Genomic DNA, 21,933 nt, shown 5'->3' on the forward strand with positions numbered 1-21,933 from the left:
GCAAATAGCTTGAGACCTCATCTCTAAAATAACCAGAAGTGTGGCTCAATGGACAGTCCCACCCCGCCCCCCCAGAAAAAAGAAAGGAAAATGGAAACGCATAAAGCACGGGGAGGAGGCTCAACTGACTAGGACAGATGGAGAAGGCATCCCGGGAGGAACAGGGCGATGAGGGAGATTAGCTCTCTAATACTGGCCTGCTTGTTGGGGTCACCTCCTGTGTTCCCCTCCCTCCCTAAGGCTCTGAGAATAGGGCTGGAGAGGTGCAAGGGTGTTAGGTGTGTGCCTCCATTGATGCCCTGGTACTCTGTGTGTAGATAGCAATTGTGTTCTCAGGATAGAGGAGAGAAATAACCCGATTCCATACAGGCAAGCACTATTGTCTGGATTCCACCATACTCTTGTCCTCCAGCCTCCACAAGAACGTCTCTCCACTGGGTCACTTTTCCTGCCCTGCAGCCAGGCTTATATATGTGTGAGACTAGGAGCTAGGCTGGAGAGCATATGCTTGTACATGTGCATATGAGACAGACAGACAGACAGAAAGAGAGACAGAGTTTTTCTGCATTCCAGTATTTAACAGGAATTATTTTTGGAATTATCTGTTGTTTGTCTGGGATCATCTTATTTCAGCAAGTTGATCTAGAACTGACTTCAAGTGTCACATGATGGGTCAGACTGTCCTTTGTAAGCCAGCACATCCTATAAGCTCAATAGGGAGTGGTTGGCTAAATAAATGAATAAAAATTAATTAGTGAAGACCCCAGTCTGGCTAAAGTTAACTGCAAAGGGAGAACAACCAGGGCCAGGAAACTGACATTGATTGAACACTTAAGAGGAGCCAGGCACTGTGCTAGGGACTTGGCATATTATTTCCATCTTAGAGGTGAGGAAATTGAAGTTCAGAGGTAAGTGAATGCCCAAGCAGAACTAGCAAGCAGCATGTTTGGCTCCAGATACCTGCTTCTTCCTCTTACATGAGGAAGATTAGAAGAATGCAGTAATATTTAACATAACCTTACTGAGCCTCTCTCCACTCTCAGCAGGGAGGCGTGCTGGGCAATGGGTAGACAGGGTTGGGGACAATGATTAAGATGAGAGGGCTGGGAAGCCAGGCATGGTGGCATACACACATAATCCCCGCTGCCGCTCAGGAGGTGGAGGCAAGAGAATCATCAATTCAAAGCCAATCTGAGCAAAGGTTTTGTTTTCTTTTTTTCAGTACTGGGGTTTGAACTCAGGGCCTACACCTTGAACCACTCTACCAGACCTTTTTTGTGAAGGGTTTTTTGTTTTTTTTTTTTTAAACAAAACAAACAAACAAAAAAAACAGGGGAGAGGGCGAATGCAGTCCCCCACTACCACAAATTATGCAGTTGAGTTTCCCACATTTGGGGAAATCGCAGGGGTCAGCACATCTGGAGTGCAATGGATAAGCCTCGCCCTGGGAAAACCACATTCGTGATCATGGTATTTCCCCTGCCAGGTAAGTATTGTGAAGGGTTTTTCAAGATAGTGTCTTTCGAACTATCAGCCCAGGCTGGCTTTGAACCACAATCCTCCTGATCTCCACCTCCTGAGTTGCTAGGATTACAGGTGTGAGCCACCAGCGCCCAGCTGAGCACTTACTGAGACCCTGTCTCAAAAACAAAATATAAAAACAACAGGGCTGGGGATCTGGCTCAAGTGATAGAACCCTTGTGAGGAGGTCTAGCAAGTTCAAGGCCCTGGGCATTAGAAAAAAAAGATGAGATTCAGCTCAGTCCTCAAGGTCCTGATACTTGGTCCTCAAGAAGATATGCCACCTATACACCTTTCTCTCATAAGGCAAAGATTGTAGTGAGTGGGGGTGTTAAAAAGGCCTCCTGCTCTCACGGCCATAATTCTAGATGGGCAGGGGTAGAGGAAGGAGAGCCCAGGACGGCAACCTAGCCTGGGTGGTATGAGTGCCAGTGTGGGGGTCCCGAACAAAGGAGGCAGCAGGTGAGGGAATAAAACCTCTGGCCAAGAACACAGCTCCTCAGGTGCCCACCCTCAGGCTCCTCCACCTCTGGGCACTTGCCCACAGGAACTGCAGGCACACGCTCCCATGTGTGCACCCACACATACACCTGCCTGCTAAGTGTTGAGTTAATCTGTGCTCTCTCCTGCCTTGGAGAATATTTGTTAGAAGTGTGACCTTAAGAATGGACATTAACACACCCAGAGGGCTGATTCACCCGTTGGGTCCCCTTGCCCATCCAGCCTTTCAGTCTGCTCCCCTTCCCACTCATGCAAACTTGTTTCTGCCCTTTGTTTTCCTCCCTGGCCAAATCCCTAAGGCTTCTTTGGTCATTAACCTCCTGCATTAATTGGCTTGATATAGAGAAAAGCACAGGTCTAGCAAATTCAGGGTGGGTATCTGGGAGGAATCTCATTTCGGTGGGGACAGGAAACCCGAGCCAGCTGGTGGCCCCACAAAAATGTCCCAAGCAATTGTTTGCTATTTCATCTTTTTTAATTTCTTTCTTTCTTCCTTTCTTTTTTGGCAGTATTGGGGTTTGAACTCAGAGCCTCACACTTGCTAGGCAGATGTTCTGCCACTTGAGCCACTCCATCAGCCCTGCTAATTTCTATTAATGTGAAAATCAGTCATCTGGTCCATAGTAGGAGCTTCTCCTAAGGAAAGCCCCATGGTCCCTAGTACTACAGTTTCTCCAGTGGAAGTTCCTGGGACAAACAGAGAGTGGTCAAGAGTCAGAAAGAGCCCACTCTCTAGGGCCCCATCTCTTTGATGCTTCCTCTCCTACTCCTGTTCTGTGACAGCAGCACCCAATCCCACATTAAGATTTGTTGTTAATCTAATGTTAAATCCTCCATGCAGAGGGCACCCCTCCCAACTGTGGGAGGGAACTCCCAGAGTCCATGGGTCCAAGGTTCTCCTTCCTGGATTTGCCTAGAAAGGAGAAGGGCCCTGCGATGTGCCAACTCTTAGCCCCTCCTGGGACCCTCTGCTCAGGCCTGCCCTCCCATAGGTGTGCAAATTCACTTTTTCCAAGAACCAGTGTAGGGAACTAGGCTTAAACAGCTCAGACCTTATGGCCTCGAAGTGCCAGGTCTATGAGGTCATAGACCAACCCAGCCTCCAAGCAGGCCTTTACCTCACAAACTAATTCAGATTTTCGTTTTCCAAGGCACTCCAGAAAAGGACCACTTACCACTGTGGCTCACCCACTCATTCTTATCATACTTTTGGGAGGTATGTCTTAGAGTCTGACCTCACTCTGTCAAGCTTCAGGTCATCCCTTCTCTTGGAAAAGACTCAGGTATAAAAAGGGTGACCAAAAAAAAAATCGCATGGGGAAGACTGCCTTACACTCCTACTTACCCAAACTCCCTCTAAAAGCGTCCAATTGTCCGATTCAATCCTTAAAAACTTATTTTCACTCTCATCAAATTTCCAGCGTCCAAGAGGCTGACTTAATGGGAGAGAGGTGGGTGAAGCAGAGTTGAACCATGAGGGGTTCTAAGAGACAAATCACCTCCAAACAGTACTCATGGCCCAGGCCTGAACGAAGTCTGGGTTCCCAGTCGATCCCCCGTCTCTCCACCCTCCTGCCGCACCCAAAGTTCAAGTCATCCCAAACTGTTAAGTCACGCCACGCCTTTAAGACTTTGCCTGCCTCTCCACTCTCCGTCCCTCTCTCTTCCACGCCTTGTCTTCCTCACCTCGTCGTCACTCCATAGCCCTCCCCGCCCCCTCCACGGATCAGAAGAACACAAACCAACTCACCTCCCAGCCAGTGCCTCTGAGATCTCCGAGACCGGGGAGCTGGGGGTGGTGGTGAAGAGAGATGGTTTGCTGCTTAAGGATGAGGGAACCCCATCCTTTGCCAGGGGGTCCCACCCTCAGCCCAGCACCCCTTCCTGGCCCCCACGAAGCGCGGAGACCCGTCCATCCCCCCATCGCGGCTGCGGGCTTTGTCTGTTCTGCCGAGAATCTTTCCCCGCGGCCGGGAGCCGGATGGACTCCGGGAAAGCAGGAGGGGCGGCGGGGAGAGAGCCGCAGGGAGGGAGGGGAGAGAGGCCAGGAGGGAGGGAGACAGCCGCAGTGACCAAGCGGGGGCCGCTCCCGCCCTGGCCCCCTCATTACAATAAGAAAGAGGGCCCCGGACCCCCCGGGCTGGGCCGGGAGCTCGCTCCTGAGCTGAACGAGCTGCTACTGCCTTTTCCACACCCGTTCCGTTTCTGCACACTGCCCTCTCTCCCTGTACTCTCCCCTTAAAAAATTAGGGACCTCGATTTCCATCCCACCCTTAGCTTTGTCTGGGAGCGGTGGGTAGAGATGGAAGAGCACATCCCTATCCTCCTCGGGTCAAGGAATTCGTCCCCGCGCCCGAGGGCGGGAAACTACAACTCCCGGCATGCCCCGGGCGCCCCCGGCGCGCCCCCCTCCCGTCAGTTCCATGCTGCTCCATCCAGTTCATTTAAAACAAAAGAGTTTGAGCGCTGGAAGGGGCTGGGTTCTATTGGGGGCCACTGAGCGCCGCTCCAGGACTGGGGCTCGGTGCGGGAGCCTAAAGGGGGGGGCGTCTGGACAGCGGAGGCTAGAGACTCCGGGTCCGAGGCGGGAGGGGTGGGGGCAGAGATCCTGCAGCCCCCCGCCCCCCGTCACCCCCGGAGAGGAGAAGAGATCTGCTTTCTTGGTTTTGCTTCTCTTTTCCCCCACCCCCACCCCGGGGGCTGGGGCGAGGGGAGTCGGGTTACAGGGTGCTTGGGGAGGGGGGCTTAGGAGGAGGGTCTATCTTTCTATCTCGCTTTCTTCCCCCCTCCCCAGTTCTTTGTTCCCCCCTCCCCACACACCCCCTCCTCTCCCCTCCCCTCCTCTCTCTTTTCCCTTCCACCACCTCTCTCTCTCCCTCTCTCTCTCTCCCCCAGCTTTTGTTTCGCCATGCCTAGTCTAGTGGTATCTGGAATAATGGAAAGAAATGGGGGCTTTGGAGAACTAGGATGTTTCGGGGGAAGCACTAAGGACAGAGGGCTGCTGGAAGACGAGCGCGCCCTTCAGCTGGCTCTCGATCAACTCTGCCTCCTGGGTTTGGGGGAGCCCCCCGCCCCCACGGCGGGCGAGGACGGGGGAGGTGGGGGGGGCGGCGCCCCCGCTCAGCCGGCCGCCCCCCCGCAGCCGGCCCAGCCGCCGCCGCCCGCGGCACCCCCGGCCGCCCCGACAGCGGCCCCCGCGGCGCAGACGCCCCAGCCCCCCACCGCCCCCAAAGGGGCGAGCGACGCCAAGCTCTGCGCTCTCTACAAAGAGGCCGAGCTGCGCCTGAAGGGCAGCAGCAACACCACGGAGTGTGTACCGGTGCCCACCTCTGAGCACGTGGCCGAGATCGTGGGCAGGCAAGGTAAGCGGGCGCCGGGACCACGGAGGGGGCTGGAGTGGGGGGCACCCCATTCCCAGCGCGGAAAGTTCATTTCTTCCTTCTTTGCCCGCCTCTGGCTCTGTCCCTTCTCCACAAAGGGGGACCCGCCCCCTACCCAGATTTCCAAGTGCCACAAAGTTCCCTGCTACCCCTAGTCGGGACGGTTCTCCAGACCCTTCCTCCCCCCAGGGCTCTGCCGGTAGACAAAGAAATATCCTCGAACTAGGAGAGGGAAAGGGGAGGGGGAAGCGGTCTCCCAATCCTGGGAGGCTGTCCGGAGGGGGTGTCCACTCCTAGCTAGAAAAACTGACGGAATGTGCAAAGAGTTACTCAGAAACCCCTACTCTGGTATCTTTTTGTAGGTTAGGGAGGGGGCACCCCTGGGACCCCCAGCCGCCTGGAGTTACAGACTTTGGGGGGGACCTAGTCCGTGAAGCCAGACTGAGAATTTGTCTCTTTGTTGAGCTGAGTGTAGGAATGGAAGGGGGTGTGGCTCAGGGGAGGGTCCCAGTCTGGGGGAAAAGGGGTGAGGGGAGCCATAGGAGGAGGGGGGTCCTGTGGTCACCCACACATCAAAGTTGGAGGTTCCTTAGGATTTTGGAAGGGGTGTCTCCAAGGAAGTACTAGTCCTGTCGTGAACCTCTCCTCTTCCCTCTCTGGCTTTTGTTCTGGGCTGGCCAGGGCCCTGGGGCCAGAGGCCTGGAGAGGGGTCTCTGAGTAAATGAGTGGGACAGAGCTGGAGGGGGTATGCTGGGGGTTAGGGACAAACCTTCACCTGGAGATTTGGAGGAGGTTGTATGTCTGGGCGTGTTGGGAGGGGGGTATAAAATTAATCCAGTATAGTATGTGATACCACACCCTCCTCAGCCCAGCATCCCTGAGTGGGTGGGTTGGGTGGGTGGGTATGTTGGTAAGGGTCCAGATTGGACAGACAGCATCTTGGGGACCCTTCCCTCTCCTGGTTTCCCAAGGGGTGGGGGGCGGGATTTGGAAATTGCAAAGGGGCTGGGCTGGGGAGGTGTAGGGTGGGGGAGGAGCGGGGGAGGAGCTGTCCCACAGTGGGGAACAATAGAGTAGCTGCATTCCGGCCCCGAGTGGAGGAGGAGGACGGCTACTGGCGGAGGATGAGGGGAAGCAGTCTGGGGGGCCACTACTCCACATCCCACCTCATCCACTCGGAGTCTAGGGGTTGGGGGATTTCGAAGGGAGAGCAGAATGGAGGAAGGGAGTAGGCCACTCCCCTGCGCGGCCCTTATCCCCGACTGTGCTGGCTCTCTTGAGATTTCTGATTTAGAAAGTTGGATTTCTTCTGGTTGTCAGACACTGGGGATCCTGAGGCTGGAATTGGGTGGGGACACTAGTATCTTTACTTGGGTGTGGGGGTGGACTTGGGAAGCCCCGGAATTTAATGGAGTCATTCTTTACTCTTCTGCCTCCTCATCAGATGGGCCCATCCCTCATAAAGTAGGTGGATTTCTCTTATTCAGAGATGTGCCTCCCCCTCATTCTTTAAGTATATGGAAGTCCTTTCTCTTGTCTGACCTCCCTCCTCCTGCTGCAGTGCTTCTCTATTTGACCTCCAGGAAGGTGAGGACCAGTGGGTCTTTTCCCTTCAAGAAATGCTTCTTCAGGGTTGCGGAACCTGGGATGAGGCCCACTTCCAGTTATGTACCCCCAGGCCTCTAGCTTTTCTTCTTCATTTTATGCCCTGATCTGTCCTCGCTCCAACCCCATCCCTCAAAAATCCCTAGCTCCCACTTAAGTTTATGGACCCAAAACTTAGAGCCAGAACCCAGGTGCCCATCAGATGGCATTTAAATAGAAGTGACATGAGAGGCCACTTCACTTTCCTCAGTCCTCCAAGCCTCACAAACAATCATCTACGACATTAAAGCAGCAAGGATTGTGGGCTTGACAACAGGTAGGACTTCTTAACTGCCAAGAGGTCTGAAGACAAGAGGCAGAGCAAATTCTGTCTAAATGATCTGCTCCCAAACTACCCTATTCTCCCAATCCCATTCTGCTAAGGGTTGAAGAAGACACCATCTGGAGTGGAGGAAGGAGGGGAAAACTGAGCTCACTTCGGCCTGTAGTTGGAGGGTTGGGGGAGAATCAGAAAAGCAGACCACTTGGTTGGGGTAGGTGGTGTGGTGGGGAGTGAGGTGGAGATGGATGGGAGCACATCTGTGAATGGAGGGGGGGCAAGTTTTGAGCGTGGGTGCCTACTGTAATCCCAGCACTCAGGTGGCAGAAGCAAGAGAATGTGAGTTGCCAGCCAGTCTGCTTCAAAAAAGAAAGAAAAAAAAGAAAAGAAGTTGTGGGTGTGTATAGGAATGTGCGTACAGTTTGGGGAGGCTGAGAGTGGAAGACTGAAACACAGGTACCACATGCGCATGTGAAGGGGATATGAAAATATATGTATATAGTTTGCCCCACAAGTACTGTTTAGATAAAGGTACCTGGCATTGTTGTGGCTCTTAGCTGTATACTATATGTGCAGACTCACATGTGGCATTTGTGCTCGGAGGAAGGGTGTGTGTCTATAAGGTTCTGTGTGAAACTAGGGGTAGGGAGGGGGAATGTGAGGAAGGAGGAAAGGGACTTGTCCAATCAGCCATCAAAGTCTGAAGCCTTTTCTGAGGCCTGTGTGGCATCCCAGCCTTCCTCACTTTTCATTCTTCCCTTCTCCCTCTTTGTCTCTTTGTCTCGCTGTTCTTTCTCTTTCTGCCTCTCTTCCCAACCTCCCAGCTTTAATCAGCTCCTTCTTTAAAGCAGGATCATGGGTCCAGAATGCCCTCTCCCTCACCCTGCTCAGCCTCCAGCCCATCTCAGCTCTCCTGCTCCCAGAGGACAGGGGGGACAGGAATGACATGGATTGGGTGATGATTTTCTTTATCTTCTCACTCTTCTTTTCTTCCTTGCAATTCTGATTCTCACACCCTCCCCAGTATCCCACACTGCTGTAGTTACTGCAAACTCCTTAAGATTTGAGGTCCCACAGAGAAAAACTACGGATTAGAAGCCATAGGGGAAGGTCACGGAGCAGATGGAGTCAGCTAGAATGGAGGTCAAATAAGGAGTGTATTGTGGGGTTTCTGAGTGCACTTGGGGCTCTGTGCAATGACCAGAATCAGTGACAGATGGGGGGCAGTGATAAGTGATTTGGAAATTTGTGAGTAGCCAGAGAAATTAAGGAACAGCAAATGTTTGGGGAGGAGTTCCTGAATAGATTTGAAGTTAGCAGCTTGTCTGGTCAGTGATCACTTGTGGTTTTGGAGGAGTGGATGAATCTGGAAGGTTCGGAATGGAACATGAGGGAAAGTTGGTGCATTTTGAAATCTTCCGTTGATGATAACATTGGGTAGATAAGAGATTTGATGAGTGGATTGTTGTAGTTAGGGTTGGCTGTATGTGTGGTTCTGAGGGTTTCACTGGCCGAAAGGAAGAGTTCCTGGGAGGCTAGGTAACTGCGTAAGGATCAGGCTTACTGGTTTCCAGCACAAACTTCCTGTCCTGTGAGCTTTCTTTCTCTCCTTTGCCACTCTATCCCAGGCTGCAAGATTAAGGCTCTGAGGGCCAAAACCAACACCTACATCAAGACGCCAGTGCGGGGTGAAGAGCCGGTGTTCATGGTGACAGGGCGGAGGGAGGACGTGGCTACAGCCCGGCGGGAAATCATCTCAGCAGCTGAGCACTTCTCTATGATCCGGGCTTCCCGCAACAAGTCAGGAGCAGCCTTTGGTGTGGCCCCTGCTCTGCCGGGCCAGGTGACCATCCGTGTGCGAGTGCCCTACCGCGTGGTGGGATTGGTAGTGGGCCCAAAGGGGGCAACCATTAAGCGTATCCAGCAGCAGACCAACACATACATTATCACGCCAAGCCGTGACCGCGACCCAGTGTTCGAGATCACCGGTGCTCCCGGCAACGTGGAGCGTGCGCGGGAGGAGATCGAGACGCATATCGCTGTGCGCACTGGCAAGATCCTCGAGTACAACAATGAAAACGACTTCCTGGCGGGGAGTCCCGACGCTGCGCTGGACAGCCGCTACTCAGATGCCTGGCGGGTGCACCCACCGGGCTGCAAACCCCTCTCCACCTTCCGGCAGAACAGCTTGGGCTGCATCGGCGAGTGCGGAGTGGACTCTGGCTTTGAGGCCCCGCGCCTGGGCGAGCAGGGCGGGGACTTTGGCTACGGCGGATACCTATTTCCGGGCTATGGCGGCGTGGGCAAGCAGGACATGTACTATGGTGTGGCCGAGACTAGCCCCCCACTGTGGGCGGGCCAGGAGAATGCCACGCCCTCCTCAGTGCTCTTCTCCTCCGCCTCCTCCTCATCGTCCTCTTCCGCCAAGGCCCGTACTGGGCCTCCTGGCGCTCACCGCTCTCCTGCCACCTCCGCAGGGCCGGAGCTGGCTGGACTCCCGAGGCGCCCGCCGGGAGAGCAGCTCCAGGGCTTCTCTAAACTTGGGGGGGGCGGCCTGCGGAGCCCCGGTGGTGGGCGGGATTGCATGGTGTGCTTTGAGAGCGAAGTGACTGCCGCCCTCGTGCCCTGCGGACACAACCTTTTCTGCATGGAATGTGCAGTACGCATTTGCGAGAGGACGGACCCGGAGTGTCCTGTCTGCCACATCACAGCCACGCAAGCCATCCGAATATTCTCCTAAGCCACCTGCCCCATGTCTCCTGGGCCCACTCCCCAGGGACTCACCCTGGACCTGTTTTCCACTAGGGCCTTTTGGAAATCAGTGATTTTCGGGGGCAAGGTGCTTAGAGATATTCGCTCGCTGGGGATGGGGGAAGGGAGGCGGTGGTGGCTGGAGGGTGGGCCATTTTCAGAGCCTCTGGTTACCCTATCCTGGAAAGATTGGGAGGGGGCCAGACAGAAAGTTTTACTAGAGTTACAACTCTGATACCTCAACACACCCTTAAATCTGGAAGCAGCTAAGAGAAACTTTTGTTTTGCCAGAGGTGGCCCCTAAGGCTTCCTGACCCTCTCTACCCTCCACCCCAACTATGTGTCACTCTACCCCTTTTGTGGAGGGGGTGGGGGAAAGGGAGAGGGAGAATTGCCATCTGTATCTAGAGGTGCTCTTTGTAATCCCAGCCCTCTGGCCCTGACCTCCAGCCTCCTAACATGACCCTTTTTTTTTAGACCCCCCTCCCCCATATCCTGTTTGGGAAACTGTTCCTGAGTTTCCAACAGTGTAAGGGTGTTGGGGCCCTGTCAAAAGTTTGCATAGATCTTCTGGGGGGTGGGTTGGGGAGGAGCATGTCAATCAATAAAGGGCTCAAAACTCTTCTGTCCCCACAAAGCTGGGCTAGAGGAATCTGGAGAGAGGGGCTTCTCTGCCCCCACCAGCTTTTCCTTTCTCTCTTTCCCCCATCTTTCCTTCCTTGGGTTCTCCCTCTTTGCTTTCTTCCTTTTCCTCCAGCTCTTTTCTTTGTTCTCCCTCTTTGCTTTCTTCCTTTTCCTCCAGCTCTTTTCTTTCCTTCCCCTGGGTGGCATTCACTTCCAACCCGGTTTTATTCCTTCTCTTTGCCTTTCTAACCTTCTCCCCTCTCCTGCCCCTTTCAGCCCAGCTTTGAGGACACCATCCCCTTAGGGAGAAGTAGGGGGAAGAATGTTTTGATGGTCCCTCCAGTTTCTCTTCAGGCACTGGAAGGCCCTCTCCCCCATTCCTCCAAAGAAGCAGCTCCAATTCTTGATGGAATGTATCCCCATTCTTAGTGACAATTTGAAGGGCAACTAATACTGGGATGCATATAGGGCCAACACCCCCCACCTTCATCATCTATGGGCATTATAGTTAGGGAACAGTTGTTGGCCTGAATTTTCTGGCTATGGGAGGGGGGAACCAGAAGCAAGAAAGGGCGTCGGGCAGGAGAGACTGGTGGCTGGAAGGGCTCCCCTCCCCTGTAGTGGCTTACTCTCTGACCCCTCTCTGGACCTGACTGAACCATTATTGAATCCTTATTAATGTGCAAATCATGAAGTCTCTGTCCCACCTACTGTGGTTGGAGAGAGAGGCCAAGCCTTCAGAGAGGGGTCAGGCCAGGGCAAAGCAGAATTGGGGTGTCGCAGGCCTGTTCAAAGAATCATGTATTGTGACGGGACTGGCATCCCCCTAACTGCTCACTTGGGGCTGCCACCACCCTCCCACCCTCTTGGTTCCGCTGGCCGGGCCAGGAGAGGATAAGGGTATGGGAGGCCCAGGGGTCCAGGAGATACTTGTATATAATGGAGTGGGACTGTGCTGAGTGATCACTGAGCACTTAAAAGCTCATAGTCCCATTCTTCTTGGATGGAGAAGGGGTGCAGGAATGGGGGTGCAGAGATAGAGGCATAGAGGGGATTCCCTATTCTCCTTCCTCTGCTTGTTGGGAATTAACTCACCTCTCTTCAACCTTCCCCTCCAGACCACCAGCTTGGGACGGGAGAGGAAGGAAGTCACAGTCCAGAAAACTGGCCTGTGGCAACTTCCCTCCTTCCCACCAATGTGAGCCATCCTGAGATGTCTGTACAATAGAAACCAAACCAAATGGGCACCCTCGGTTGCCAGGGGGCGGGTGGGAGGGGGGTGGGAAGAAGGGATGTCTGTCTGTGGATCCCCCTCCCCCTCTCCACTTCTTACCCACAAAGGCAAAAGACTGTTACACTAGGGGGCTCAGTAGATTTTATCCCACCCTTACTGAGTGAGCCAGACCTAGAAACAAATGCAAAACTGAGTGAGCTACAAAACCGGAGAGAAAGAGCTTGAGAGGGAGAGGGAGCGAGTTGGGCAACTAACACCGAGGAGAGGAAACAAAAATAGCAAAAAAAAAAAAAAAAAAAAAAAAAAAGCAGTTCTTTATAATTTAATATTCTATTTTAATAAAGGCGTTTATTACCGTATAAATGTAGCAAAGAACCTGGGCTAATATGAAAAAAAAGACTTTTTATTAGGTAATTTATTATATGAAAAGGATATTTTATTTTATGATAAAGTGATCCTTAAAAAAATAAAAAAACTTTAGAAGGTTTAGAATATATGTAGGGAGAGAAGAAGAAGAAAATACATTTGTATTCAGAGTTAAATCTTAAAAAAAAATGTTTTTAATATATGTTCGAGTTTACGTTCCTTTTTTCCCCCACTTTTTTTTGGGGAGGAATGTCATTTGCTTTTCTTGGGGGAGCATCCTGGGATGGATGGTGGAGAGAGGGCCTGGGGGAACCTGGTCCCTTCTGGGGCCCCCACAAGTAGATTGGATTTCACTCTGTGGGCTCCTCCTCCCCTCTCCCCCTCCCCCTCAGGGGAGCCGGCAGAGCCAAACAAAGAAAGGGATTAACTAGAAAGGAAGAAATTGTGGGACTAAGGACTGAGGATCCTGGTGTGTCCCCCCCCCCATTCCCCTGCCCTGTCCCTGGGGCAAGTGAGGAGGGGAAATCCAGAATGAAGGCCTAGCAGGCCTGTGGGAACCCTCAGAGAGGTGTGAGATTTAAGAGAAATAGATTTTTTTTTTTAACCAAAAACGAGAGAAGAAAAAGAAAAACCGAGGGGTTTAAAAGAAGAGAATACTACAAAATAATAATAATAATAATTCAAATTTATTTCATATAATCCTAGAGAAAAAAAGAATTACTAGTTACTTAGTAGACGATACTCAGATAGCTTAAAGTTTAGTAGCGTTGAGGGCCCCTGGGTCCAGTAGAATGTATAAAAGTATGGAAAAGAATAGAGGAGGGAAGTGGCTGAGTCCACCCTGAGCCGCCCATCTTCAGGTGTCAGGGTTGGAGTAGTTGCTAGTTAAGATTGGGAGCTTCCAGTCTGCTGGGGTTGATTCTGAGAATCCACGGGGTTTTAATTTTGGGACAAGTAGATGAGGGGCTCAGTTCCCAGGGTCTTTGAAAAGATGTACGCACACTGATCATCTCAACCAGGTGGGGCTGGACTGGGGGCCTAGCCATCACTGTCTCTGTTGGACAGCCCTTACTGTAATGTGATCTGACCTCTCCTGGGGTATCTAGGATGGAGACTGCTCAGCTCCAACCCTTCCAAACCAGCTTCTCCAGACCTGAGGAAGTCCTTGAAGTATATATATATATATATATCCTCAATCCCCTTCACTACAGATTGATTGAAGAGCCTGGTTAGCCATTCCAGAAATGTACATATGCTTCCCACCTTCTCAGAGCTTCAAGAGCACTGGGAGAATCAGACCCCATTCCTGTTCCCATCCCACATTCCACCTAGCTTTTGACCTCCATGACAGCAGTGAGAGGAGCAATCTCTTGAAATCTGTGCAATGCTTTACAGGTTTGCAAATTATCATCTCATAAAAATTAGTTCCAAGGACTTCCTACCCAGAGGCATAGAGTGGAAACACTGTCCTTGAAGGCCTAGGAGAAACGCCTTCCCAAGAGTACAGAGGCAGGGGAAGGGCACAGGGACTTTGGGTGACCCCAGCTCTGACCCCTACTGCTGCAGCCCACCTGCAGCACTAGATGTTCAGATATGGGTCACCCACTGTGCCCAAGGGCACTTTGCCTTCCTCACAGTAAATTGGGAGTCTGGCTTTTGTATGTGAGGATGAACATTTTTTAAGCACTTGCCTTCTACTAGCTCCAGCTGGCAATCAGATCAAGCCCTCCCTCCTATCCGAGGGGGAGGGGAGCCCACTAGGCTCTCCTTTTGACAAGCCACACCTGCTCCATTATACCAATGACTGCCATGCCCCGCCCTGACCCTAGACCCCAAACACATCTCCCTCTTCCCAATTTACTCTTCTCGCCCCACCAAGGGACAGATATCCTCCCTGCTCTTTTTGTCCTAGAACCCTCGATAGTTTGGGATGGTAGCGTCTGGGATGGGGAGGGCTTCCCCTTGCCCACTCGAGGGTACGGGAGGGGTAGAGGGGTGGGTGGAGACAGCCCTGGGGCAGGGGGGATGGTCTCTCCACTGTAGAAAGTAGAGTAGGATCGTGGTCAGACTTAATTTGAGGCATCTAGTGAAAACAGGAACAAATCCACCAAGAAAAAAAGATTTCAAAAGCAAAATAAAGGCGGGAAATTAAACAGACCCATGAATAATCAAGTCAAAGTGATGTTGCACAAAATGCAGAGAAACCAAGAAGGGGGAGGGTTAATGTATTAAATGTGCTATTAAGAACTTAATTTTATTAAAAGTATTATTACTTAAGGTGTCAGTCTGTGCTTTCTTGGGTAAGTGGGAGAAACTGGTGGGGATTGTAAATTATCTCTGGCTTAACTCTGGGTGTCTACACACCTCATGGGAAGTAGATGTTTCCAGAGTTCCCTGCCATCCTCAGGCTCCCCCTCTGCTATTCCCAGCTGCCCATGTAAATCTCCAAGCACTCAATTCTGTTCTCTTCCTTCCCCATTTACTTCCTTGTCTTTTTAGAAATGCCTCACACCTCCTTCCACCCTCTCCTGCAGAACAGCGAAAGTTGAGAGGTCACAGACCCTGAACTGAACAGATATTTCCTAGGCTTCATGGAGAAAGGGTGGAGAGCCGAAAACTGGATCCTTCCTTACTTGCTCCACCAGATTCAATCCATCCCTGCTGGGGACAGGAAGACTGGATGGAGGGCTCTCACCTTCCACCTCCCAGCATAGGAAACTCCTTCCACTCCACACACACATACAATGCTGGCCCTAACTCCCACTTTCCCTTGCATCTCCCCTAGGCTCCTCCTCTTAGCCCTGGCATTGGAGTGACCTCAGTTATTGGCACCAGGGCCTTGGGCACCAGATGGTGCCCGCTGATGGTTTCCTTTGTCTTGCCTTCCAGATACCCCTCCCCTCCATGCTGTCCCCCCCACACACACCTGTCCTGTAGAGGGAAGGGTGGGCAGCTCCCACCCCCTTGGCACTATCCCCAGACCACAGCACTCCAGAGGCAGCTGGCCCAGGGGAGCAGTATGGTGGGGAGGACAGAGTTCCTGGGGAGAGGGAATCAGGGATTCAGAGGAGGAGGGGCCAAAGTTGGAGGGGTGAGGGGCTGCACAGACTGGGTGGAGGGAACAGACAGATACAGGCAGCAGGATAGTCAGGCATTGGTACAAAACAGCTTTATTGGAGGGCCCTAGTCTGTGAGGGGGTAGACAGATGATAGAGACATGCATGGTGGGACATGAAGACCCTAGGATTCTGGGTATCTGTGAAAGGTAACCAAAGGGCAGAGAAAGGTCCTGCAGTGGGGGATGGGGATTACCAGAAAACCAGGAGGGGCAGGGTTGGCCATGGCCAAGATCAGAGGCTGATACAACAGGTCCTTTTCTCCCCAGGGCCGGGCTCCTGCCCAGCCTGGGCACTGCCCAGGACGATGGCATTGGTTCTGGTGCTGTTCTGCCTCTGCTTGGCCACCTTTGCAAAGATCTCTGAGAGGGCAGAGAGCAAATGATTAGACCAGAAGGTTCTGCACTAGAGCCTGGTCCCACATACATACTTTGCATGCCCCTCTGCAGGAGTGTCTGCTGAAAGGAGGTGGAGTTGCAGTACTTGGGTCCCTTCTACTTACCTGGATGGAGAAGGAACAAGACTCAGTCCCCTGGTTAGTGTGACTTTCCAGTTCCTTCCCTAAGCTCCAAGTGTGTGTATGTGGGGAATCCCTGGAGAAGTACTAAGTACTAAGGCAGTAGTGCCGGTGGCTCTGAGAAGGCTGGGGACCCCATGGCTGGGGGGAGTCAGCTGGGGTGAGGACTGGATATCTGTATTCCACCACTGACTCCAGAGGTGGAAGGGGCTGCCAAATGGAGGCAGCCTCTCACCTTTAAGGACAGTCTCAAAGGCCAGCTCAACATTAGTGGAGTCCAGTGCTGAAGTCTCTAGGAATAGCAGCCCATTGTTTTCTGCAAAGAAAGGAAAATCACTAATTGTGGGGGTCAAAGGCAATAGTTTTAACAATAATGATACTTACTTACTGTTATGTACGTTTGCTATGTTCTAAACCCTTGGCATATAGTAGCTCACTTAATGGTTAAAACAACCTATAAGGTAGGTTCAGTTAGGAAACTGAAACCCAGAAACAGAGAGAATGAAGAAGGAACTTGCTCAATGGCCCACATTTAGTAGCTCACCAAGAGGAGACGCTCTGGAGCATGCGCCCTAAATCACCATATTGATCTACTGATAGCCAAGTGGAGCCCACCAGGATCTTCCAGCATTGCAGGGTGGGACAGTCTTAAAATCAACTATGAATGGTTGCCAATGAAGACAATCTCAGGGGGGGCTGGTGAACTAGCTCAAGTGGTAGAGTGCCTGCCTAGCAAGCATCAGGCCCTAAGTTCAAACTGGGGTACAGCCAAAATCAAAGACAATCTCAGGGCAAATGGGAAGACATAATGGGAGACACAAGGTACCAGAGAGGAAGGGCTGGGAGATCCTGAGCAAAAGAAGATAGAAGTAAAGAACCATATGGAATAAGTTCATGCAGGAGGCCTAAGAGTGAGAGCAGAGACGAGGTATGTTGGAGCTGGGAGGTTGTGGGCAAGCTTGGAAGAATCTGATTGGGTGGGCGTGGGCATTCACCTGCAAACATTCGAGCCTCCTCAGTGGGCACCTCCCGGGCCTGGCTGAGGTCACTTTTGTTCCCCACAAGCATGACAACAATAGTGGCTTCGGCATGATCATAGAGCTCCTTCAGCCATCGTTCCACTACAGCATAGGTCTGGTGCTTGGTTAGGTCAAACACCAGGAGGGCTCCCACTGCTCCACGATAGTACCTGGGTAGGAGTGAGAAGGATGAGCAGAGACAGAGACAGATAGGGGTGTTAGATCTAGCATCAGCACATAGCCATCAAGCTGAAATGCCTGCAATTAGAGCATCAGTCATTAGGAAATAAGGAAACTGAGGACCTAAAATCTGGCAGGGCAGTCCAAGATTCCTCAAAACCCCTCTGCTTCTTCAGTCCCTTGTCCTGACTTTTTGGTCCCTTCCACCCACTATGCCTATCCAGGCTCTGGCCAGTTGTGCCTCCTGGATGCTCCACCTCTGAGATCTTCCTCACGTGGTTCCTCAATCCAGTGCCCTCTTCTCTCCAGTGGCCATCTTTCTTGGACTAGCCAAATGCCTGCTCCTTGCAGCAGTCCCTGGCCTGACCACCAAGGAATCCCTGCAAGCATCCAGCTTGCCCCTTAGGGTTGGAAGGGCAGTCTTCAGATTGGTGATGTCTAATCACTCCCAATTTATTGATGAATCAACCCAGGCTTATAAAAGATCAAGTGACTAAAAATGATACGTGCTTGTGGCTCTTGAGTTTGTAACTGTAGCTCCCTGCAGGCACTGCTCCCCACCATATGTTCATAGACCATCTTGCACACACTTGGGCCTGACACTGACTAGGAGACACTTTGGATGTGATGTCAGGAGGCCTAACTTCCTGTGTATCTTCTGAGACTTAATAAAATGCACACTCCAGGTCCAGCCCTTGGCATTTGTGTTTAGATGAATGGTGCCAAGTGCAGAGCACTGTGCCAAAGTCAGGGGGCGCTCTTGGTCCATGCAGCCTGCCCTATCCCAGCTCCACCCGGATTTCATCTTGCATGTAAGCAGGGATTTATTATTGCATCTTAATTCTGTGGTGCTTTAAAGGTTTCATAAAATACCAAGTATGAGGTTTTGTACCATCCAGGGCACATGACAAATGCTTAGTGAGCAGTGGCAACGACTCTTTGTTTTTAGTCCTACTAGTTAGTATTATTACATTCTGTCTGTTGCAGTTTGCTGCTCATTTTTCTCCTGTGACCTCCACCTCCTTTGGAGCATACTGCTGGGTTCCTTGCCTCTCCCTCCTCCTCCAGAGATGTTTCCTGACTTTCTGGGGCTCCCACAACCCACAAGCTCCCCTCTCCCCACTCCCCAGGACCGGGCTCACGCCGAGGTGATGGCTCTGTATCGCTCCAGGCCAGCTGTGTCCCAGATCTGCGCCTTGACAGCAGAGGTGCCCAGCATTACAGTGCGGGTAGAAAACTCAACCCCGATGGTGGTACGGCTGTCGTGGCTGAACTCATTGCGTGTGAATCGGGACAGCAGATTGGTCTTGCCCACACCTGACTCGCCGATCAGCACCACTGAAGGAGCAGAGAGATAATGACTGAGCACAGGGCACAGCAGCCCCAAGCCACACCTGAGCTTGGAGGGTCTGTTCAGCAGAAAGGGGGAGCTGTGCCAGGCGACTGTGGCTCATGAGCTACTCAGGAGGCAGAGATCAGGAGGATCATAGTTTGAGCCAGCCCATGCAGAGTTAGCAAGACCCTATCTCAAGAAAACCCATCACAAAAAACGGGCCAGTGGAGTGGCTCAAGGTATAGGCCCTGAATTCAAACCACAGTACTGCAAAAAAAAAAAAAAAAAAAAGGGGGTGGGGGTAGGGAACTGAGCTCAGAAAACTGAGTAGGGAGCTGGCTCTCCTGGCAGAGACTGAGCATGCAACTCTGCATCCACAGTGCATTGGTCCTGGGATATGAAGGGCCAGGAGGTTAAAACAAGCAAAGGAGCTATAAGGATTACAGGCGTGCTCTGTTAAGCAGTGAGTGCAGAGCCAGTCAGCATTGCTGGTGAGAGTGACTTCTGTGGGCTGTGTATGGGTGTAATGTGGAGAGGTTACTGAGGTGTGTAAACATGGAAAAGGGCTGAGTGTGATGGCTCATGCCTGTAATCCTAGCCACTCAGGAGGCGGAGATTGGGAGGATTGCAGTTGAGGCTAGCCTAGGCAAAAAGTTTTCGAGACCCTATCTCAACCAATTAAAAAAAAAAATTGTCATTGTGGTATGTGCCTGTCATCCCAGCTACATAGGAAGTGTAAATAGAATGGTGGTCCAGGCCAGCCTGGGCATAAAGACAAGACCCAATTAAAAAAAAAATAACTAAAGCAAAAAGGGCTGGGTTTGTGGCTCAAGTGGTAGAGCACCTGCCTAGCCCTGAGTTCAAACCCCATACTGCAACCCCCACCACCACCACCAAAAAAAAAAAAAAAAAGCCATATTTGTACAGGGCAAGAAGGAGCTGGAAGCACTCCGGGTGTGTGTTGGTAAGGGCATGTGTATGTGTGTGTTCCTGCCTCTTCTGTACTAGGAACCTCATCCCTATTTTGTCTCTTCCAGTGGGTGGGCACCCAGCCCTGACCTCGGGTCCTATAGTTGCTCAGGGCAAGCATTTTGGAGTCAAACAGGTTTAACTACTACTGACTTCATGACCTTTTGTAAGCTACTCACTTCTAAACCTTAATTCCTACATTTGTAAAATGGAGATACCAGTGGTGAACATTTATTGAATGCTTACTAAGTGCCAGGCACAATCCTAAAAAGCTTTACACATATTCACTCATTTAGTCCTCAGGACAATGCCCTGAAGTAAATGCCATTATTATTTTTCCCACTTTTATAAACAAGGAAGGCCCTTGGGTGGTCAAATGACTTGCCCAAGATAACACAGCTAGTGTGGTAAACATAGAGATGGACTGTCTAGATCACCTTCAAGGAAGGACTGAACCCACTCCCATCATTGCAGGAGCACAGGCAGACAGCCTCCTCAGCTCCTTCCACAGCTGCCTCGGGGGTGGATACATGTCAGGTCTTTCCCAGGTAGCCCTATGCAGAGCCCCAAACAAGGTGAGGCCATCCCAGACCTTGATCCAGGCTTTGTGGAGCCCGCATTGCAGTTGACTTCTCCCTCCGCACAGCACAGTTCTGTGTTTCCTTCCCTTTGCTGTCAGACATGTTGTCTGTAATCAACACTGAACACCTCAAATTTCTCAGTGTCTGCTTCTGGAGACCCCACTTGCATTAACTTCTAAGTGGCAGAGCTGAGATCTGAACTTGGTCTGGCTCCTGGCCATTGTGTTATACTGCCTCTCTGAAAAATATTTTTTGGCTGGGTGTGAGTGCATGTCTGTAATTCCAGCACACGGGAGGCTGAGGCAGGAAAATCTCAAGTTTGAGGCCAGCCTGTCTGGGCTAATCCTATCTCAAAAGCCAAAAAAAAAAAGGAAGGAAGGAAGGAAAAAAAAAGAAGGAAGGAAGGAAGGAAGGAAAGAAAGATAACGAGGGGGTGGTTATAGTGATTAACAAGCTAGTAGTTGAAACCTAGTAAGAACTCAATAAACAGTAGTAATTACTACTAGTAGTAGTATTGCTCCCAAACTATTGTCAAGCCTTTCCCTATCTCCCCTTCCTGGGAAGGACGCCTGGAGTACAGTTTCCCCAGCTTGTGTGAGGGCAGGGCTGCTGGCTGGTAGAGGCAGTAGGGTGGGGTAGCTGGAAAGGGAAGGAGAACCTACAGGTCCGCCCAGCCTCAAGTAGGTGTGGAGGTGGGGTTGGGAACCACAGAGGAACCAAACACAGGGCTAAGATAAAGAAGCAGAAAGGACACATGACCACTTTCAGGGACAACCAAATTGAACCTGGTGCGTGGTATCCAGGTCCAAGAGATGTGCCAAAACTCAGCCAGACAAGACTTAAGCCCAGGAGTCCTGTGGATTCTTGGTGATACTGGGGTTTGAACTTGGGGCTTTACACTTGGTAGGCAGGTGCTCTACCACTTGAGTCACTCCACCAGTCCTATGGATTCTATCAGATCCTGCTTCAAACTCATTACATCTTTTCTTCTGCATTTATTATCTAGCCTGATAATAATTAGATCTCTCCTTTCTTGTACACCTGCCCAGAAAAATGACTTTCTTCCCCCTTAAATCTGTTTGTTTCCCCTCTACCCAATTTGGAAGTCCTTTCTGAAGTCTGACTTCCATCTCTTGTGCTGCAGTGGTTGACTATTCCAGGGATTTGGGCTTCCATTAGTACTGGGGCAGGGGAGCCTAACTCAGCAATATAAAGGAATTTATTACAGTGGAGCAATGTCAGGCCTTTTGCCCTATAACCTCTCATTCTCTGAAGCTTTCTTTCTTAGCCTGAGTGTTGGATGAGCCCTGGGAGGTCCTGGTAAAAGATTAAAAAAACAGGAGAGCCTCCCCCACCCCCCTCCCTCAGCCCTTTCTGGTCCTATTTATCTCTTTTTGCTCTCTCGGGTTTCCTCTCTCTTCATGGACCCCAACTTACCCTTGAAGACAAAGTTATAATCTTCTTCGGTTCCATTCCCCATCTTGGCTCTGCATGGAGAGTGCAGGTGTCTTTGGGGGGCAGAGGTCACAAGTCTGTGTGTTGGCTCAATGCCCCCAACCGTCAGCTCTTAAGAGACCTGGACCCACCTCTTCTCTCACTGGGGGTCAGGAGACTTATGCAGCCAGAGGGGTTGAGGGCCGACTCAAAGCTAGGCAGCGCCTGGGAGTCTCAACTCTGGCAGGTGGGGGTGCAATGTGGAAGCTGAGAGGACGGAAGCCGAGAACAGGAAGAGCGGGTGGCTGGGGACCTGCAGCCCAGGTGGGTGGAGAGATGATGACGTCAGACAGGTTAGACAGGTTGGGTGTCTGCTCTCAGCCTGGGCTCCTTGGAGTAGAAGAGTCTGACCAAAGGGGGAATTGTTGGGGAAGCTGGGGGCCCAGGACTTTTAGAGAGAGCTCACTGAGGGCTGAGTGCGTA

The 21,933-nt window shown here is 51.6% G+C and overlaps 2 protein-coding genes and 1 non-coding gene across 3 annotated transcripts; 1 reads left to right on the top strand and 2 right to left on the bottom strand.

Annotated features, from left to right (window-relative positions):
• Window positions 1–1,330: 1,330 nt before the first annotated feature.
• Window positions 1,331–1,494, bottom strand: LOC141414154 (U1 spliceosomal RNA). The gene has a single exon (XR_012439238.1). It is a non-coding gene; the product is annotated as a U1 spliceosomal RNA (small nuclear RNA).
• Window positions 1,430–14,900, top strand: Mex3a (mex-3 RNA binding family member A). Its single transcript, XM_020181325.2, has 2 exons — window positions 1,430–5,384; window positions 8,955–14,900. The coding sequence occupies exons 1-2, from the start codon at window positions 4,931–4,933 to the stop codon at window positions 10,064–10,066; spliced, it is 1,566 nt and encodes a 521-aa protein (XP_020036914.2). The 5' UTR covers window positions 1,430–4,930; the 3' UTR covers window positions 10,067–14,900.
• A 555-nt stretch (window positions 14,901–15,455) lies between these two features.
• Window positions 15,456–21,752, bottom strand: Rab25 (RAB25, member RAS oncogene family). The gene is made up of 5 exons (XM_020181329.2): window positions 21,454–21,752; window positions 18,276–18,471; window positions 16,930–17,123; window positions 16,170–16,250; window positions 15,456–15,779 (listed from the first exon to the last, which is right to left on the bottom strand). The coding sequence occupies exons 1-5, from the start codon at window positions 21,494–21,496 to the stop codon at window positions 15,652–15,654; spliced, it is 642 nt and encodes a 213-aa protein (XP_020036918.1). The 5' UTR covers window positions 21,497–21,752; the 3' UTR covers window positions 15,456–15,651.
• Between the last annotated feature and the right edge of the window lie 181 nt (window positions 21,753–21,933).

This window comes from Castor canadensis, chromosome 11, assembly GCF_047511655.1.
Source record: "Castor canadensis chromosome 11, mCasCan1.hap1v2, whole genome shotgun sequence".
Lineage (NCBI taxonomy): Eukaryota > Metazoa > Chordata > Mammalia > Rodentia > Castoridae > Castor > Castor canadensis.

What these genes read in the sequence shown, in the direction of transcription:
- Mex3a (XM_020181325.2), top strand. Translation starts at nt 4,931, where the DNA reads ATGCCTAGTCTAGTGGTATCTGGAATAATGGAAAGAAATGGGGGCTTT. An exon ending in CGAGATCGTGGGCAGGCAAG is followed by an intron (nt 5,385 to 8,954) that starts GTAAGCGGGCGC and finishes ACTCTATCCCAG; the next exon opens with GCTGCAAGATTAAGGCTCTG.
- Rab25 (XM_020181329.2), bottom strand. Translation starts at nt 21,496, where the DNA reads ATGGGGAATGGAACCGAAGAAGATTATAACTTTGTCTTCAAGG. An exon ending in TTATAACTTTGTCTTCAAGG is followed by an intron (nt 18,472 to 21,453) that starts GTAAGTTGGGGT and finishes CTGCTCCTTCAG; the next exon opens with TGGTGCTGATCGGCGAGTCA. An exon ending in GGAGGCTCGAATGTTTGCAG is followed by an intron (nt 16,251 to 16,929) that starts GTGAATGCCCAC and finishes CTTTCTTTGCAG; the next exon opens with AAAACAATGGGCTGCTATTC.